The sequence below is a fragment of the Oncorhynchus mykiss genome, chromosome 7, assembly GCF_057628025.1.
Source record: "Oncorhynchus mykiss isolate SJ-2025 chromosome 7, ASM5762802v1, whole genome shotgun sequence".
Lineage (NCBI taxonomy): Eukaryota > Metazoa > Chordata > Actinopteri > Salmoniformes > Salmonidae > Oncorhynchus > Oncorhynchus mykiss.
Genome location: NC_143028.1, coordinates 38,072,306 through 38,092,379, shown reverse-complemented (window position 1 = coordinate 38,092,379; position 20,074 = coordinate 38,072,306). Strand labels below are relative to the sequence as shown.

Sequence of the window (20,074 nt, the reverse complement as noted above, 5' to 3'; positions counted from 1 at the left end):
GAAGAACACGGCTGAAGCTTGTTTTCCAGATAGATTTTTTTTGATAGTCTTATCAAACCACTGTCTCTCAACGCTCTGTAGCCTTGCCAGTTTGAGTCCTGAGACTGTCACTCCTCATTTAACTCTGTCTCTCCCTCACCCATGGCTTCAGCTTAGATAGAGCCTGCTGTGCGTGTGAATGTGTGTGCGCATGTGCGTCTGCATCTGAGCGAGCTTGTGCATGTGTTGTGGGTTTTCCTCTCTGAAAAGGTGTTGAGTTGAGCCTAATTATTGCACTCGCGCTGCTCCTCTCCCTTTACGTTTGTCACCCTGTTTCACACCCCCCTCCTCTTCCTCTTTCTGATATCGACTCTCACGACTTCCACCGTCTCCCTCGCTCATTCTCTCTGCCTTTCTCCCCCTCTCAACTTCTCCCTCCTACATTCCCCTTCTCTTTTCCTCCTCTCTGTTTTTACTTCCATTCCATTCTCCTCTCCACTCATCCTTCCCCACCCCTTCTCTGTTCCTTATTCTTTCACTTCATTCTCTCCATTTCTCACCTCGAGGGGTTAAAAGCAGAAAGAGATTTCTGTGGACTGTAAGGAATGGACAAATAGGTACATTCTTCCTCTAACTTCTCTCTCTCTCCTCTGTTCCTCCGTAGTGTTGCTGCGTGAGGAGGTCGCCCAGCTGCAGGAGGAGGTGCACCTGTTGAGGCAGATGAAGGACATGTTGAGTAAGGACCTGGAGGAGACCCAGGGCTGCTCCTCTCACCTCCTTTCAGCCACTGAGCTCCGTGTGCAGCTGGGAGACAAGGAGCAGGAGCTGGACCGCGCCAAGGAGGCCTTACAAGGTCAGCACGACCCCCGTAGTGCTCACCTACTACCCTGTCCTACCTGAGTCCTACCCTACTGTCCTACCTGAGTCTGCCCTACTGTACTTCCTGAGTCTTACCTGAGGCCTTCCCTACTGTCCTTTCTGAGTCTTACCTGAGGCCTTCCCTACTGTACTTCCTGAGTCCTACCCTGAGTCCTACCCTACTGTCTTACCTGAGTCTGCCCTACTGTACTTCCTGAGTCTTAACTGAGGCCTTCCCTACTGTCCTTCCTGAGTCCTACCTGAGGCCTCCCCTACTATCCTTCCTGAGTCCTACCTGAGGCCTTCCCTACTGTCCTTCCTGAGTCCTACCTGAGTCCTACCCTACTGTCTTACCTGAATCCTACCCTACGGTCCCTCCTTGAGTCCATCCTACCATTCTACCAGAGTCCTACCCTTCTGTCCTACCTGAGTCCTACCCTACTGTCCGACCTGAGTCCAACTACTGTCTTACCTGAGTCCTACCATACTGTCCTACCTGAGTCCTACTACCATCCTACCTGAGTCCTACTACCATCCTACCTGAGTCCTACTACTGCCCTACCTGAGTCCTACCCTACTGTCCTACCTGAGTCCTACACTACTGTTCTACCCGACTCCACCCTACTGTCATACCTGAGTCCTACTCAACTGTCCTACCTAAGTCCTACCCTACTGTCCTGTCTGAGTCCTATCCTACTGTTCTACCCGAGTCCAAATATACTACAAAGTCCCATATGTTTCTCACACAGCTCAGTCAAACCCACTTCATCTCAGTAGAGAGAACATCAGTTTATCACTCAACACATCAGTCAATCCCTTTAAAAATGTAATCTGACGTAATTGTGTCTGGTATGGGCCATATGTTTATCTAAACACTAACTGTGTGGTATAGAAATCGTATCTGTCATCTCAATCTCCTACCAGTTGTGATGTGTGTGTGAGGTAGATAAAGTCAATACCTTCTGCCTGTTCTATCCTTCCAACATTGTCAGTAATGAGATCTGTTCATCAGTCCACAGTCGAGGCTCAGTTCTTGTAAGGTTGAGATCCATAAATGGTAGCACAAAGGCATTGCTTTATGATCCAGTGTATGCTTTTGGCTTGGAGTGGAATGCTATGTAGAGTATGTGGTAGTGAGAAGAGACAGCTTGTCATCATACTGTGTCCAAGTGTGGTTCGTCAACTCCTCTAACCCCTACCCGCAAAGCAATATTTTACAGATAAATATTTACTTGCTTACTTCCCAAGGAAAGCAAAGTTAACGAAGTTATCCCCTTCTGAGGCAGACTGGCTGTATGTAGAATGGGGGGAGCGTGAAAACGTAAAGAAGACAAACCCTATCACTCATCTCTAACATCCCCCCATCTATCCCTCCTCCCCTCCTCTGTCTTCCTCTCTTCCGCACAGGGAGCAACAGGCGGGAGGTGGCGTGCTCATAGTTGTAGAGCTCTCTTGTGTAACTGTTGAAGAACAGGTTTAAATGTTGAGTGAGGAGAGTTATGGTGGAACACATTGGGAATGCTTAAGCCTCAATGAATGCCACCTGTGTTGCGGTTAGTGCGAGGACGGCTTCTCCTTTTCCTTGAATAAAGAGCTTCAGGAATACTGTTCAGAAGTCACAATCTTACTCTGCCTGTCAAGCCTTTCTCTGGATTCCTGTCCTACAAATACAGCTGATGAGTTATGGTCTGTACTGAAAAGCAAGTTTCAACCCTGGAAGTTGGCTGTTTTTAAACAGTGCTCTCTGTGTAGCAAATGTCATTATGCATAGAGCGTATTTAGGAAAGGATTGGTGAATGTGGTCTCCACATCCGTCTGTGTGGTTATGTGACTATCTGCTACTGATCTGAGAGCATTACATCATTTACTCCATGGTGCTTCTATGGAAAAACAGTGTTGCTCTTCCTGGGATTTTACAATATGTCACAGTGCCATCTTGTGGCAATCCAATGTACAGTGCATTCGGAAAGTATTCAGACCCCTTAACTTTTTCCACATTTTGTCACATTACATTACTCTAAAATTGATTGAATGTTTTTTTCCCCCTCATCAGTCTACACACAATAGCCCATAATGACAAAGTGAAAACTGGTTTTTAGAAATGTTTGCAAATGTATTCAAAATAAAACACAGAAATATCACATTTACATAAGTATTCCGACCCTTTACTCAGTACTTTGTTGAAGCACCTTTGGCAGCGATTACAGCATCGAGTCTTCTTAGGTATGACGCTACAAGCTTGCCACACCTGTATTTGGGAAGTTTCTTTCATTCTTCTCTGCAGATCCTTTCAAGCTCTGTCAAGTTGAATGGGGAGCGTCGCTGCATAGCTATTTTCAGGTCTCTCCAGAGATGTTAGATCGGGTTCAAGTCCGGGACATGGCTGGGCCACTCACATTCAGAGACTTGTCCCGAAGCTCCTGCATTGTCTTGGATGTTTGGTTAGGGTCGTTTTCCTGTTGGAAGGAAAACTGGACAAGAAGAATACCTATGTAAGAATACTGTTCATTGACTATAGCTCAGCATTCAATACCATAATACCCTCCAAGCTCATCATTAAGCTAGAGACCCTGGGTCTCAACCCCGCCCTGTACAATTGGGTCCTGGACTTCCTGACGGGCCTCTCCCAGGTGGTGAATGTAGGAAACAACATCTCCACTTTGCTGATCCTCAACACTGGGGCCCCACGAGGGTGCATGCACAGCCCCCTCCTGTACTCCCTGTTCACCCATGACTGTGTGGCCATGCACTACCCTAAAACTCAATCATCAAGTTTGTAGACGACACAAAAGTAGTAGGCTTAATACCAACAACGATGAGACGGCCTACAGGGAGGAGATGAGGGCCCTCGGAGTGTGGTGTCAGCAAAACAACCTCTCACTCAATGTCAACAAAACAAAGGAGATGATCGTGGACTTCAGGAAACAGCAGAGGGAGCACCCCCCTATCCACACCATGGGCAAACTGAAATGGTCCACCCACACAGACAGTGTGGTGAAGGCGCAACGGCGCCTCTTCAACCTCAGGAGGCTGAAGACGTGGCTTGACAAAAAGCATCACAAACTTTTACAGATGCACAATGGAGAGCGTCCTGTCAGGCTGCATCTCCGCCTGGTACTGCAACTGCACCGCCCACAACCGCAAGGCTCTCCAGAGGGTGGTGCGGTCTGCACAACGCATAACCGGGGACAAACTACCTGCCCTCCAGGACACCTACACCACCCGATGTCACAGGAACAAGAACAACAACCACCCGAGCCACTGCCTGTTCACCCCGCTACCATCCAGAAGGCGAGGTCAGTACAGGTGCATCAAAGCTGGGACCGAGAGACTGAAAAACAGCTTCTATCTCAAGGCCATCAGACTGTTAAACAGCCACCACTAACACAGAGAGGCTGCAGCCTACATACAGACTTGAAATCATTGGTCACTTTAATAAATGGATCACTAGTCACTTTAATAATGCCACTTTAATAACGTTTACATATCTTGCATTACTCATCTCATATGTATATTCTGTATTTTATACTATCTATTGCATCTTGCCTATGCCGCTCTGTCATTGCTCGTCCATACATTTATATTTATACATTCTTATTCCATTCCTTTACTTAGATTTGTCTGTATAAGGTAGTTGTTGTGGAATTGTTAGATTACTTGTTAGATATTGCTGCACTGTCGGAACTAGAAGCACAAGCATTTCGCTACACGCAATAACATCTGCTAACCATGTGTATGTGACCAATATGATTTGATTTGAGGTGAACTTTCACCCGAGTCTTAGGTCCTGAGCGCTCTGGAGAAGGTTTTCTTCAAGGATCTCTCTGTACTTTGCTCTATTCATCTTTCCCTCGATCCTGACTACTGTCCCAATCCCTGCCGCTGAAAAACATGCCCACAGCATGATGCTGCCACCACCGTGCTTCACCATAGAGATGGTGCCAGGTTTCCTGCTGATGTGATTCTTGGCATTCAGTCCAAATATCATCAGACCAGAGAATGTTGTTTCTCATGGTCTGAGTGTTCTTTATGTTCCTTTTACTGAGGAGTGGCTTCCGTCTGGCCACTCTACCATAAAGGCCTGATTGGTGGAGTGCTGCAGAGATGGTTGTCCGTCTGGAAGGTTCTCCCATCGCCATAGAGGAACTCTGAAGCTCTGTCAGAGTGACAATTGGGTCCTTGGTCACCTCCCTGACCAAGGCCCTGCTCCCCCGATTGGACAGTTTGGCCGGGCGGCCAGCTCTATGAAGAGTCTTGGGGTTCCAAACTTCTTCCATTTAAGAATGATGGAGGCCATTGTATTCTTGGGGACCTTCAATGCTGCAGAAATATTGTGCCTTGACACAATCCTATCCCGAAGCTCTACGGACAATTATTTCAAGCTCATGGCTTGGTTTTTTCTCTGACATGCACTGTCAACTGTGGGACCTTATACAGTTGAAGTTGGAAGTTTACATGCACTTAGGTTGGAGTCATTAAAACTCGTTTTTCAACCACTCCACAAATTTATTGTTAACAAACTGTAGTTTTAGCAAGTTGGTTAGGACATCTACATTGTGCATGACACAAGTAATTTTTCCAACAATTGTTTACAGACAGATTATTTCACTTATAATTCACTGTATCACAATTCCAGTGGGTCAGAAGTTTACATACACTAAGTTGACTGTGCCTTTAAACAGCTTGGAAAATTCCAGAAAATTATGTCATGGCTTTAGAAGCTTCTGATAGGCTAATTGACATCATTTGAGTGAATTGGAGATGTACCTGTGGGTTTATTTCAAGGCCTACATTCAAACTCAGTGCCACTTTGCTTGACATCATGGGAAATCAAAAGAAATCAGCCAAGACCTCAGAAGAAACATTTTACACCTCCAAGTCTGGTTCATCCTTGGGAGCAATTTCCAAATGCCTGAAGGTACCATGTTCATCTGTACAAACATTAGTGCGCAAGTATAAACACCATGGGACCCCGCAGCCGTCATGCCGCTCAGGAAGGAGACATGTTCTGTTTCCTAGAGATGAACGTGCTTTGGTGTGAAAAGTGCAAATCAATCCCAGAACAACAGCAAAGGACCTTGTGAAGACGCTGGAGGAAATGGGTACAAAAGTATCTATATCCACAGTAAAACGAGTCCTATATCGACACAACCTGAAAGGCCGCTCAGCGAAGAAGAAGCCACTGCTTCAAACCACCATTAAAAAAAGCCAGACTACAGTTTGCAAATGCACATGGGGACAAATTTTACTTTTTGGAGACATGTCCTCTGGTCTGATGAAACAAAAATAGAACTGTTTGGCCATAATGTTATGTTTGGAGGAAAAAGTGGGAGGCTTGCAACCCGAAGAACACCATCCCAACCGGGAAGCACGGGGTTGGCAGCATCATCTTGTGGGTGTGAATTGCTGCAGGAGGGACTGGTGCACTTCACAAAATAGATGGCATCATGAGAAGGAATATTTTGTGGATATATTGAAGCAACATCTCAAGACATCTGTCAGGAAGTTAAAGCTTAGTCGCAAATGGGTCTCCCAAATGGACAATGACCCCAAGCATACTTCCAAAGTTGTGGCAAAATGGCTTAAGGACAACAAAGTCAAGGTATTGGAGTGGCCATCACAAAGCCCTGACCTCAATCCCATAGAACATTTGTGGGCAGAAATGAAAAGTGTGTGCGAGCAAGGAGGCCTACAAACCTGACTCAGTTACACCAGCTCTGTCAGGAGGAATGGGCCAAAATTCCCCCAATTTATTGTGGGAAGCTTGTGGAAAGCTACCCGAAACGTTTGACCCAAGTTGTAAACTTCTGACCCACTGGGAATGTGATGAAATTAATAAAAGCTGAAATAAATAATTATCTCTCCTATTATTCTGACATTTCACATTCTTGAAATAAAGTGGTAATCATAACTGACCTAAAACATGTCATTTTTACTAGGATTAAATGTCAGGAATTGTGAAAAACTGAGTTTAAATGTATTTGGCTAAGGTGTATGTAAACTTCCGACTTCAACTGTAGGTGTGTGCCTTTCCAAATAATGTCCAATCAATTGAATTTATCACAAATTGTAGAAACATCTTAAGGTCGATCAATGGAAACAGGATGCACCTGAGCTCAATTTCAAGTCTCATAGCAAGAGGTCTGAATACTTATGTAAGTAAGGTATTTCTGTTTTACATTTTTTATACATTTGCAAAAAGTTTCTAAAAACCTGTTTTTGCTTTGTCGTTATGGGGAATTGTGTGTAGTTTGATGAGGTTAAAGAGTAACTTAATCAAATAAGGCTGTAATGTAACAAAATATGGAAAAAGTCAAGGTGTCTGAATACTTTCCGAATGCACTGTAACTGCATATTTGACCCAACCTTTGGTCAAAGCCATTAGCCCTGATTTGTGTGTGTGTGTGTGTGTGTCTGTGCCCCCCCCCCCCACACACAGCTATGAAGTCTGACCGTAAGCGTCTGAAGGTGGAGAAGGCCGACTTGGTGAACCAGATGCAGCAGCTGTACACCACACTGGAGAGCCGGGAGGAGCAGCTCCGAGACTTCATACGCAACTACGACCAGCACCGTAAGGTACATTACACTTAACTACGACCAGCACCGTAAGGTACATTACACTTAACTACGACCAGCACCGTAAGGTACATTACACTCAACTGCGACCAGCACCGTAAGGTACATTACACTTAACTACGACCAGCACCGTAAGGTACATTACACTTAACTACGACCAGCACCGTAAGGTACATTACACTTAACTACGTACAGCACCGTAAGGTACATTACACTTAACTACGTACAGCACCGTAAGGTACATTACACTCAACTGCGACCAGCACCGTAAGGTACATTACACTTAACTACGTACAGCACCGTAAGGTACATTACACTTAACTACGTACAGCACCGTAAGGTACATTACACTTAACTACGACCAGCACCGTAAGGTACATTACACTTAACTACGACCAGCACCGTAAGGTACATTACACTTAACTACGTACAGCACCGTAAGGTACATTACACTTAACTATGTACAGCACCGTAAGGTACATTACACTTAACTACGACCAGCACCGTAAGGTACATTACACTTAACTACGTACAGCACCGTAAGGTACATTACACTTAACTACGACCAGCACCGTAAGGTACATTACACTTAACTACGTACAGCACCGTAAGGTACATTACACTTAACTACGTACAGCACCGTAAGGTACATTACACTTAACTACGACCAGCACCGTAAGGTACATTACACTTAACTACGACCAGCACCGTAAGGTACATTACACTTAACTACGTACAGCACCGTAAGGTACATTACACTTAACTACGTACAGCACCGTAAGGTACATTACACTCAACTGCGACCAGCACCGTAAGGTACATTACACTTAACTACGTACAGCACCGTAAGGTACATTACACTTAACTACGACCAGCACCATAAGGTACATTACACTTAACTACGTACAGCACCGTAAGGTACATTACACTCAACTACGACCAGCACCATAAGGTACATTACACTCAACTACGACCAGCACCATAAGGTACGTTACACTCAACTACGACCAGCCGCGTAAGGTACATTACAATCCCTATACATACAGTAGCCAGATACACTCCAAGTATTTTGACTTAATATAACTGGGATTCATTGAGCAGTCAAGTGCTCACACACTAGTTTAAGGCAGTACTGCAGTGTATGCTCTGAAGATCGACAGTGTCTGTGTGCTCTACTGTAGGAGAGTGAGGATGCTGTGAAGGCCCTGGCTAAGGAGAAGGACCTGCTGGAGAGGGAGAAATGGGATCTGAGGAGGCAGACCAAAGAAGCTACAGAGCAGGCCTGCATCCTGCGTTCTCACATGGACATGAAGGAGAACCGCATCAAAGAGCTCGAGGCTGAGCTCACAATGGTGAGACACACACACACACACATACACTCACACGCAGACACACACACGCAATGTGACACGCACACGCTGATATGCACTGACACACACATGCTGTGTTTTGCTCTGTAACGGAATTCATGCATTCTCTGCCTGGTTGCGGAGCTCCTTAGAGAGCCTGTTGTCTGTCTGTCTGACTGAGAGATGGCCTCATTATTCACTCCATGTCCTTAATTCCTCTCCGCTGCCAGTCAACAGCCAGTCCACCTCCTCTGTAGGGCTATGCTAGCTCCTCACTACCCTCAGCAGCAGCTGATAAGATTTATCAAAGCTAAAAGACTATATCTTTGTCACTGTCAAGTGCTCACAGACAGAGAATTATGCTAACCTTTATGGAGTGATCTGTCCCATCTAATCCCACACACATTTCAACACATTGTGCTGTGCCAAATATAAAGCATAAACGCATATTTCAAATCAAATGTTATTGGTCGCATACACGTATTTAGCAGATGTTATTGCGGGTGTAGCGAAATGCTTGTGTTGGCATATTTTAACACGTGTGTGTGTGTGTGTGTGTGTGTGTGTGTGTGTGTGTGTGTGTGTGTGTGTGTGTGTGTGTGTGTGTGTGTGTGTGTGTGTGTGTGTGTGTGTGTGTGTGTGTCACTGTATCTTACCACCCTGTGTGTGTATTTATGCCAGGCGAAACAGTCCCTGGCCACGTTGACTAAGGATGTGCCGAAACGCCACTCCCTGGCCATGCCCTCAGAGCCGGTGGTGAACGGCAGTCAGGAGTGGGCGATGCAGGGAGACTTGCCCCTCACCGCTGCCATCCGCCAGAGCCAACAGACCCTCTACCACGGACACACTGTGGACCGCCAGGGTAGGCTCACCTGTTTCTCTCTCTCTCTCTCACACACACAAACAGCACAACCATTACTGTATTGAGGAGTCAGTGTGTCTAATGTGTGTGTCTCCTCTCTAGCGGTGGTCAGGGTCAGTCCCTGTCACTCCCGCCAGCCCTCCATCATCTCGGACGCGTCGGCGGCTGACGGGGATCGGTCGTCCACCCCAAGCGACATCAACTCCCCCCGCCACCGGACCCACTCCCTCTGCAATGTAAGAGCTGCCTGGCCTCCCCGACCAAGTAATCACACCTCCACAATTCTCTATAAGTACCTTTCTGTACTCCTCTCTGTTCTGTCTGTCTTTCTTTTCTCTGTCTGCTCTTTCCCTTGGTTTAGTTCTGTTAAAGTATTAGTTTACTGTAGTTCTGTGATTTCAAATGCAAGTTGTTTGTGAGAGAATCTCCCGGTTCATTTACTAACCTCAATGTCTGTGTGTCCTCTTCCCTCTCTCTTTCCTACTCCCCTCTGCCCCCTCTTTCTCTCTTCCTGCCCTCCCTCTCTCTTTCCTCCCGCCATCTCCTTCCCCTGGCCTAGTCTATGGAGGACCTGGAGGACCAGAAGCGTAAGACAAAGAAGAAGGAGAAGATGAGTCTGGGCTCCCTGTCCCGGGTGTTTGCTCGGGGAAAGCAGCGCAAGTCAATGGACCCGGGCCTGTTTGATGGTACATCCACCCCTGATTATTACATAGAGGAGGATGCCGACTGGTGATGGTGTATGTGGATTTCTGTGTGGGTCTGGTTGTGTGCATGCAAGTGTATGTGTGTGTGTGTGCGTGCGTGCGCGCAAGTGCATCCATGTGTGTCTGCCTGTGTGTGTGGGTGGGTGTGTGTGTGCCTTCATGTGTGCCTATGTGTCTGTGTGTGTGTGTGTGTGTACGGGTGTGTTGACGCCTGTTCCCAAAAGAAAAACCCGAGAGACAACTGCTGCCCCCAGATAATGTACATTATCCTCAAAAATGTATGTATGTAAATGAAATATATATTTATAGATGTACATGTATGCATATGTATATATGTTTACATGCATATAAATATATAGACAGGATTGTTATGCGTTGACATGTTTATGCTGTGTTATCTTTTATTTGTCTTAAATATACGTTTCTTTTTATAACTGGAGACTTGAAGGACAGCTGTGCATATGTAAATAGTAGTAATTCTGCACCTAGTGTTTGTACATGTATTTTGTCTGATAACTGTTTTATTTTAGAGTTGCTTTTATCATATTTCTGGACTTGTTTCATTTAGAATCCTCCCATCCCAGTCTTATTTGGCCCATTCCTGACATTCTCATGAAAATATGAATGAGGAATACCCTCCACGTTGTAACTGGAGACTAAACATACTAGCACAACCCTGCTCCGAACCGAAGTATACTGGACCACTGGTATCATTTAGTAATTTAAAAAAACATTGAAGTGTATGGACCAACCCTGTTTCTGAGCGTGAAACTGAAACTAAATGTTAATAATATGACAATCATAAGGACATTTGATAGTGTAGTTCACAGTGGACCAGTTTGTCCGCTGTTTCAGAATCGTCCCGCTATACAGCAACAGTAAGGACTTTGAAGCTACCTTTTGTTGTGCCACTGTAGAACAAGAGAACCTACTACAGCTGGGGGGGGGGGGGGAGGCCTTATTGCTTATTCTGTCATATTGGACAATAGGGGAGGAACAGTACGTTTAAATAGCCCACTGGGCAGCATTGACAAATAGGATAGCATTAAATAGGATGATGCTGTGAGTGCCAGTGTGTGATCTGAATAGTGTGTTTGTATAGAGATAGGTTTAGGAGTATGGGAATGCTAGCTAGCTAGATTATTAATATGTGCTTGTTTGTGTAGGCCTCCTGCTCTGTTCTACCCATGCTGAATGTTTCAGACATCAATCGTTAAAGACTTACAGTACCCTGCCCAGCCTGTAGATGTGTTTGATCGATCCATATACGTTTCTTAGACTGAATGCTGAAAACCAAAATAAGGTTCCAAAACAATGGTTTTACAACAGGAAGCAAAAAAAAAATTGAACACACAAAATAATTAAATGTTTGTGACTCGTATGAACACACACACACACACACACACACACACACACTGTTTAAATGCATTTTAAATTGCCAAAGGTTCACGTTTGGTCTTTGATCAAACAGAACAGAGACAGAGTAGATGTGGGTCACTGTTAGCAATGCCTTGTAAGATCGCTTTTGTCCTTATTGAGTTGACAACTATCTAACATGTGCCAGCGGGAAGCATAGGACTGTGCACTAAAACCCCTGCATGATTATCTGTGCTGCTTTGGTTAGGAATCTATTAGTTAGCAGTGAAAATAACAACCTCAAGCGTTCTCTGTTGTTCGTGTTCGCTAACCCGCCGGAACAAAACCCATTCCCATTTTTCATTCTCTTGCATCATTCTGGATGCAATGAATCTTTTTTTTCTGTTTGTTTTGCTATTTAGCATACAACCCCTCCTCATTTCTTACATTTGTGATTACGATAATAATCTGTTTAATGTTTTGTCATTCAGGAGATGTTGCATAAAAGAGTAAATCTATTAAGTATTTTATTTAAAGAACAGGAAGTAACTTCTAGGGTAAAAATGAACATGATAAATGATTGAAATAAAAATCTTATTTTAAAATAAAACCAGCAACCAAAGTATCCATGTGACGTTTTTCTGTTCCATGTCTAATCTGTTCTTGTGTCCTGGTGCCCCTCTCAACACTTCCTCTCTGGGCCATGTTGGATGGTGACTCCCTCCTTCCCTCACTCCCCAGAAAAGATACCCTCGTCTGTGATTTACCAAGTGTTTGTTTCCACACTGTGGGGATCATTCATTAAACCATGCTGAAGGGAAATGACCTCCTGTGCTACTGAACAATTCACAGAGATTGTACTTCTGTAGGCCTCACTCTCAGCATGTTGACAAGGTTGAAGAAACACTTGCTGATCACTTGCTAAATCATCCGGGATTTTTCAGAGTACTTATTTTTTGGAAGCTTGTTTAAACAGGTTGTAAATTCACAGCAGATGTTCGTTATGAATAATGTGTCGAGTTTCTACTGTGTCCCAATATTTAATCATTGCCCCTAGTGACTAAAAGTCACTCCATCCCCAACCTATCATTCAAACTCAGACATTCAAACTCAAACCTTAACCCAATTCACACAGCATTTGCTGAACAGTAAAACCATAGACTGACTTTAGGAAATGCATACTAATAGTTGTATTCATAAAATGTTTCCTGTATTTGTCAATGCTTGAGTCACCTGCTCAGTTGTGGCACCAGTTCTCACTTTGTAATATAAATTGTAGTGTGATGAGCCATTCATTAATGTCCTCATTATGGGCATCGAATCAGTACTCCAGACTGTAGAGAGACCTCGATAATACTCTGTTGTTGTGAATTACTCTGGCACCATCTTCTGGCTACATAGAGCAGTGGCTGACTGTTAATAGTCCTAAAGCAGTTTTTACACTTTCCTGGTCTCTGGTTTGAGACCCTCTGTCAGTCAATGACTCCTGTCATGAAATGGCATGTTAGATGCCGGGGGACATTGTACAGGTTGTTGGGAGTCGTCCAACAATCCCACGTGTTTCAGTAGACGGTACATATTGTAGGCATGTCAACATTTTACAGAGGGATATTAGTAATAGCCTAGGTACACAGTTATATATCCTCCCTTTTCTACTGTTCAATTTGAGTTGGATGAGTCATTTTTGCCTCTCAATTCCTTTGACCCCAAACCCCTCCCCTGTCCTGTACTTCTACTTCCCCTGACCAATCCTGACAGACTCTGACAGCCTCTCCAGCCTATCAACACAACAACCCAGCCTATCAGACGGAGAGGAGCAGCTGGACCGCCTCCAGCAGATGGAGCTCACTCGGAACACGCCCATGTCACTGTGGAAGGCAGGGGCGGTACAAGCCTGGCTGGAGGTTGTCATGGCAATGTCCATGTACCTTCGTGCTTGCTCGGAAAACGTCAAAAGCGGGAAGGTATGGCCTCTACGCTTCAACATGTAACAAGTACCCATCCACTTTAAGTCTGATTTCCGGACTTGTTTTTACAAAGCTTGTAATGACGGTAACAGCGATACTAAGAATCCCTCATCTTCCCAGGAAAACCGGGATTTCGGCATGCTTTCCTTCCTCATAGAATCTGCATTAGATCTAGTATTTCCTCGTCCATGCTTGCTTGCATGTTTGTGCTTTAGTCTGTGAGTGCTGTGCAGTGCAGGTGTATATTGATAAGAGTGCTCTGGGTGGGTGTCCCCTGGTTGCAGGTGCTGCTGGGGCTGACAGACGAAGACCTGGAGCTGGGACTGGGCATCAGTAACCCCATGCACCGCAGGAAGCTACGCCTCGCCATCGAGGACTACAGGGAGGCAGAGTCTGGCCAGGGGTGAGCTGGAACATCCACACACACACACACAAACAGGCCTGTATGCACACACATTGCTGAGTATGACCGTCCATTATGTTAGGCTATCAAAGGCTGCTGAAATGGACCATCACTGGGTTGCCAAATCTTGGTTGAGTGACGTCGGGTTGCCCCAGTATTCCCAAGCCTTCCGAAGCCAACTGGTGGACGGCCGGGTGCTCAACTCCCTCAGCCGACGAGACCTGGAGAGACTCCTGAACATCACCACCCACTCCCACCAAACCAGCCTGCTCCTGGCCATCCAGCTCCTGCAATTGCTCAACTTCGACAAAGAGGTCAGACCTGTGTTCATTATCAATACTGTGACATTAGTGACCTCTCAGCCTCTCCTCCCGGTGTATTTGTGGAGTGATTACAGTAGTATCCGTACAGTAGTAACAGTACAGTAGATAACAGTACAGTAGTAACCGTACAGTAGCAACCGTACAGTAGTAACCGTACAGTAGCAACCGTACAGTAGTAACGGTACAGTAGTAACGGTACAGTAGTAACGGTACAGTAGTAGCGGTACAGTAGTAACCGTACAGTAGTAACAGTACAGTAGTAACCGTACAGTAGTAACCGTGCAGTAGTAACCGTGCAGTAGTAACCGTGCAGTAGTAACAGTACAGTAGTAACCGTACTGCTGTAACCGTACTGTTGTAACTGTAGTAACCGTACTGGTGTAACCGTACAGTAGTAACCGTACAGTAGTAACCGTACAGTAGTAACAGCACAGTAGTAACAGCACAGTAGTAACGTACAGTAGTAACAGTACAGTAGTAACCGTACTGCTGTAACCGTACTGTTGTAACCGTACAGTAGTAACGGTACAGTAGTATCCGTACAGTAGTAACCGTACAGTAGTAACGGTACAGTAGTAACCGTACAGTAGTAACCGTACTGTTGTAACCGTAGTAACCGTACTGTTGTAACCGTACAGTACTAACAGTACAGTAGTATCTGTACAGTAGTATCTGTACAGTAGTAACGGTACAGTAGTAACGGTACAAAAGTAACAGTACAGTAGTAACCGTACTGTAGTAACAGTACAGTAGTAACCATACAGTAGTAACCGTACAGTAGTAACAGTACAGTAGTAACCGTACTGCTGTAACCGTACTGTTGTAACCGTACAGTAGTAACGGTACAGTAGTAACGGTACAGTAGTAACCGTACAGTAGTAACCGTACAGTAGTAACCGTACAGTAGTAACCGTACTGTTGTAACCGTAGTAACCGTACTGGTGTAACCGTACAGTACTAACCGTACAGTAGTAACCGTACAGTAGTAACAGCACAGTAGTAACAGCACAGTAGTAACCGTACAGTAGTAACAGTACAGTAGTAACCGTACTGCTGTAACCGTACTGTTGTAACCGTACAGTAGTAACCGTACAGTAGTAACCGTACTGTTGTAACCGTACTGTTGTAACCGTACAGTACTAACAGTACAGTAGTATCTGTACAGTAGTAACGGTACAGTAGTAACGGTACAAAAGTAACAGTACAGTAGTAACCGTACTGTAGTAACAGCACAGTAGTAACCGTACTGCTGTAACCGTACTGTTGTAACCGTAGTAACCGTACTGTTGTAACCGTACTGTTGTAACCGTACAGTAGTATCTGTACAGTAGTAACGGTACAGTATTAACTAAAACAGCAGTAGCCGTACAGTAGTAACCATACAGTAGTAACCGTACAGTAGTAACGGTACTGTTGTAACCGTACAGTAGTGACCGTACAGTAGTAACGGTACTGTTGTAACCGTACAGTAGTAACGGTACAATAGTAACGGTACTGTTGTAACCGTACAGTAGTAGCCGTACAGTAGTAGCCATACAGTAGTAGCCGTACAGTAGTAGCCGTTACAGTAGCAACCGTACAGTAGTAACCGTACAGTAGTAACGGTACTGTTGTAACCGTACAATAGTAACCGTACAGTAGTAGCCGTACAGTAGTGACTGTTACAGTAGTGACCGTTTCAGTAGTGACCGTACATTAGTAACGTTACAGTAGTAACGGTACAGTAGTAACGGTACAGTAGTAACCGTACAGTAGTAAACGTACAGTAGTGACGGTACAGTAGTAACGGTACTGTTGTAACCATACAGTAGTAACCGTACAGTAGTAGCCGTACAGTAGTAACCGTACAGTAGTAACGGTACTGTTGTAACCGTACAGTAGTAACTAAAACAGTAGTAGCCGTACAGTAGTAACCGTACAGTAGTAACCGTACAGTAGTAACTGTACTGTTGTAACCGTACAGTAGTAACCGTACAGTAGTAACCGTACAGTAGTAACGGTACAGTAGTAACGGTACAGTAGTAACCGTACAGTAGTAACCGTACAGTAGTAACGGTACAGTAGTAACGGTACAGTAGTAACCGTACAGTAGTAACCGTACAGTAGTAACCGTACAGTAGTGACGGTACAGTAGTAACCGTACAGTAGTGACGGTACAGTAGTAACCGTACAGTAGTAACCGTACAGTAGTAACCGTACAGTAGTAACGGTACAGTAGTAACAGTACAGTAGTAACCGTACTGTAGTAACAGCACAGTAGTAACCGTACTGCTGTAACCGTACTGTTGTAACCGTAGTAACCGTACTGTTGTAACCGTACTGTTGTAACCGTACAGTAGTAACGGTACAGTAGTAACCGCACAGTAGTAACCGTACAGTAGTAACCGTGCAGTAGTAACGGTACAGTAGTAACAGTACAGTAGTAACCGTGCAGTAGTAACCGTACAGTAGTAGCGGTACAGTAGTAACAGTACAGTAGTAACCGTACAGTAGTAACAGTACAGTAGTAGCCGTACAGTACTAACGGTACAGTAGTAGCCGTACAGTGGTAACCATAGAGTAGTGACCGTACAGTAGTGACGGTACAGTAGTAACCGTACAGTAGTAACGGTACAGTATTAACTAAAACAGTAGTAACCGTACAGTAGTAGCCGTACAGTAGTAACGGTACAGTAGTAACCGTACAGTAGTAACCGTACAGTAGTAACCGTACAGTAGTAACGGTACAGTAGTAACCGTACAGTAGTAACCGTACAGTAGTGACGGTACAGTAGTAACGGTACAGTAGTAACCGTACAGTAGTAACCGTACAGTAGTAACCGTACAGTAGTGACGGTACAGTAGTAACCGTACAGTAGTAACGGTACTGTTGTAACAGTACAGTAGTAACCGTACAGTAGTGACCGTACTGTATTATAACAGTACATTAACAGTTCAGTATTTGTGTGTTGTTGGTGTACAGGTCTTGGAGGCTCGCCGAGCCCAGTGTGAGCACAAGGACCAGGACCCAGTGGTTTGGACTTGCCACAGAGTCATAAAGTGGATCAGAGACATAGACCTAAAAGTGGGTCCTTTTCCTAGTACAGAAACATCAGAATGCACCTGGATTCCATTCAGACTGTCTCCGTTTTGGACCAATAGACTGATGTATACACTAGATCCTGTTAGGGAAGTTTGAGGCAAATTTAGCCAAGTTGTTTGCTTGCCATTGTTCTCGTTGGATAACATTATGTCCTTATGTCTCACTGGTCAGGAGTATGCTGACAGTCTTCATGGCAGGGGAGTCCATGGTGCTGTGTTGGCTCTGGACCCCTCATTTGATGCAGATGCCATGGCCAAGGCCCTGGGAATCCCCAGCCACAAACATATGCTTCATCGGCACATGTTTGAGGAGATGAAGGCTCTCTCCATCCCTGCCAGGTGATTGGCCTCCCTATATCATTTATGTTTTTAAGCTCCTTGGCAATAAGTAGAATGTTTTGTTGAATTTCTAGCAGTGAAGTTAATTGACTCCTCCCTTCTTCCTACTCCTTGTAGGCAAACTAGTGTGGAGCAGGATTGTGAAGTTCCGGGAACGGGAGCCCCACCACAATCCCCTTCTGCTGTTAGCCGCTATAACGAGGAGATAGTGTCTATGAGACGAAGGTCAGGCAAGGTAAGAAGCTACTTGAACCATTTTATTTATGAAGATGTCTCGACAAATGGTAGTTAATCGAAATTAGGCTGGACTGTTCCACTGGGTATGAATTCTGTTTTGACTTATTCTTCCTCTAATTTTCCCAGAGTCCTCTTCGGTTTAACCCAAAGATCGGCATTGGGCGGGGCCTTGGTTACCATGGCAGCTGTGGCTCTCTGCCCAGAGAGGCACGGGTGCAGGCTGTGCCCAGGACAAAGGGAAGTCCCATGCACACCTACAAGAATGTAGAGATCACCAATGTCTGAACTGTGCCGTGTGGGGGATACAGGTGGTTGGCTCCAGGGGAAAAGCATTCAATATCAACAGAATTGCTGTTTTTTGACCATCTAAAAGAAATCAAAATCTTCGTTTTTGGAATTGACCATTTTATTTTCAATTTCAGAAACATTTGATTTATTGTTCCACAGTAATAAATATCAGTGGACTTAATTAATGCCTTATGTTTGAATAGGAGAAAACTGTAAACGCGTTGTAACGTTCAAAGCTCCACTTTGCAGTGAAAATGGTGGCATATGTTTCCTTTCAAAGAATGACCATCACAATTGTTCTTTAACGAGGCATCTCTTGTAACATACATGGAGGAACATGATGGTAATAATGTGTTGGCGCATAGCAAAAGTCCATGGAGGGTGAAAGTGGTCTGTTCCCGTTGCCATGTCAGGAGGATGATCATTCACGGTGGTCAGGATCTCTGGAAGGAAGAAGCACGCCTGATGTCTCGGTCCTTTGACGTCCATGCCCTGTTTCATGTATCTCACTGCCCGGCCTGGCCGGCCTCCGTGTGAAAGGAAAGAGATGTTGGCCCGGCCTGCCTGGGTTTCCTGGCTCAAATCAGTTGCAGATGTTCACTACTTGTCTGGAACTTGGGACCCATATCTTCGGGAAAACCGCCATTCCCTGGGTTCCATGTAAGTTTAGAATTACATTCCCATATTGTGAGAGATAACTGGCCTTGAGTTAAGACAACAGCCATCAGGAGAATAAGGTGTGGGGGGGGGGGGGGGGGGAGTCTGGAAAATTCCAAATGCTTAGCAGAGCTTGCAATTTGTTCAAATAGCTCAAATATGGCCAAGAGGCACAGACTACAGTTTGTTATGTTTGTCAGAAATATAATACAATTCCTTGTAAACATGCTGGAAAAATTCCTAGAAACTAGAGGCCACTCAGCTTTTCATACTGTTGAATTAAACTCTTTTGTTTGTTATTTGCAAAGGAGTCTTTCATTTCATTGTAAATATGGGAAAATATTACATTATAATATTCAATTCATAATAAGATTTTACTGTCTCTCAAAGTGATTACAATATTGTAAATATTTGTACAGTTTGCATTACGGATACTGAAGGTCTAATGCCGTGGTGTTGAATGTTTACGTCGGCCAGGATGTCAAGGGAAATCTTATTTGTTTTCTATCATCATTAACTCAGAGTGCACGAGTATACAGTACAACAGTAGAGCAGTGTATTTCACCAGAGCATTCCACAACCATATCACACATTCAAACAGCTGGAGGGGGCAGAGAAACAGAAGAGAACAGGTATATCAGCTATGGCGATCTCCTACAAAAACCAACACCAGCACCCTGGTGAACATAGTCAGATAGACATACAAAGTGGGAACATTAGGCTAGTTCAAACTAGCCACATGTGGTTGTAAGATGTGGTTTGAATATCAAAGGCTTGTGCTTTACAGAAAACTCACACTAAATTGTTGATTTGTTATGGCGTAAAACAGTCTACTTTCACTCAAGCATATCACATAAGTATAGTCAGACTACTAACAACAGAAAAGAGTGGCAATTTCCATTGAATGAGAAAGAGGTCAGAGTTTATATTGTATTGTTTTCATATAGGTGTTTATGAAGTAATTATGTACTGTACATGTGCCACTGCTGAAAAAAAAATGTTTGAAACTGCTGTACATGAACTACAATACATGACTTGTGTTTTGTGTAGGCCTACTCAATAATAAAGATATAAATGCTATCAGAAATGCACGTT

At 44.5% G+C, this 20,074-nt stretch overlaps 1 protein-coding gene across 3 annotated transcripts in view; it reads left to right on the top strand.

The window, feature by feature from the left end:
• The window catches only part of kaznb (kazrin, periplakin interacting protein b), a 164,208-nt gene extending 144,142 nt beyond the window's left edge, over positions 1–20,066 (top strand). For 2 of the 3 annotated variants that reach the window (XM_036983293.2, XM_036983296.2), the window contains 13 exons: positions 644–832; positions 7,277–7,413; positions 8,595–8,765; positions 9,444–9,624; positions 9,727–9,860; positions 10,184–10,310; positions 13,443–13,648; positions 13,936–14,054; positions 14,137–14,368; positions 17,340–17,441; positions 17,631–17,797; positions 17,915–18,032; positions 18,161–20,066. In XM_036983293.2, the coding sequence (XP_036839188.1) occupies positions 644–832; positions 7,277–7,413; positions 8,595–8,765; positions 9,444–9,624; positions 9,727–9,860; positions 10,184–10,310; positions 13,443–13,648; positions 13,936–14,054; positions 14,137–14,368; positions 17,340–17,441; positions 17,631–17,797; positions 17,915–18,032; positions 18,161–18,319 (2,042 nt within the window). In that variant the 3' untranslated portion in view covers positions 18,320–20,066. Of the gene's footprint in view, positions 1–643; positions 833–7,276; positions 7,414–8,594; positions 8,766–9,443; positions 9,625–9,726; positions 9,889–10,183; positions 12,307–13,442; positions 13,649–13,935; positions 14,055–14,136; positions 14,369–17,339; positions 17,442–17,630; positions 17,798–17,914; positions 18,033–18,160 lie in introns of those variants that run through there. The other variant, XM_036983298.2, reaches the window with a different exon arrangement.
• Positions 20,067–20,074: the final 8 nt, after the last annotated feature.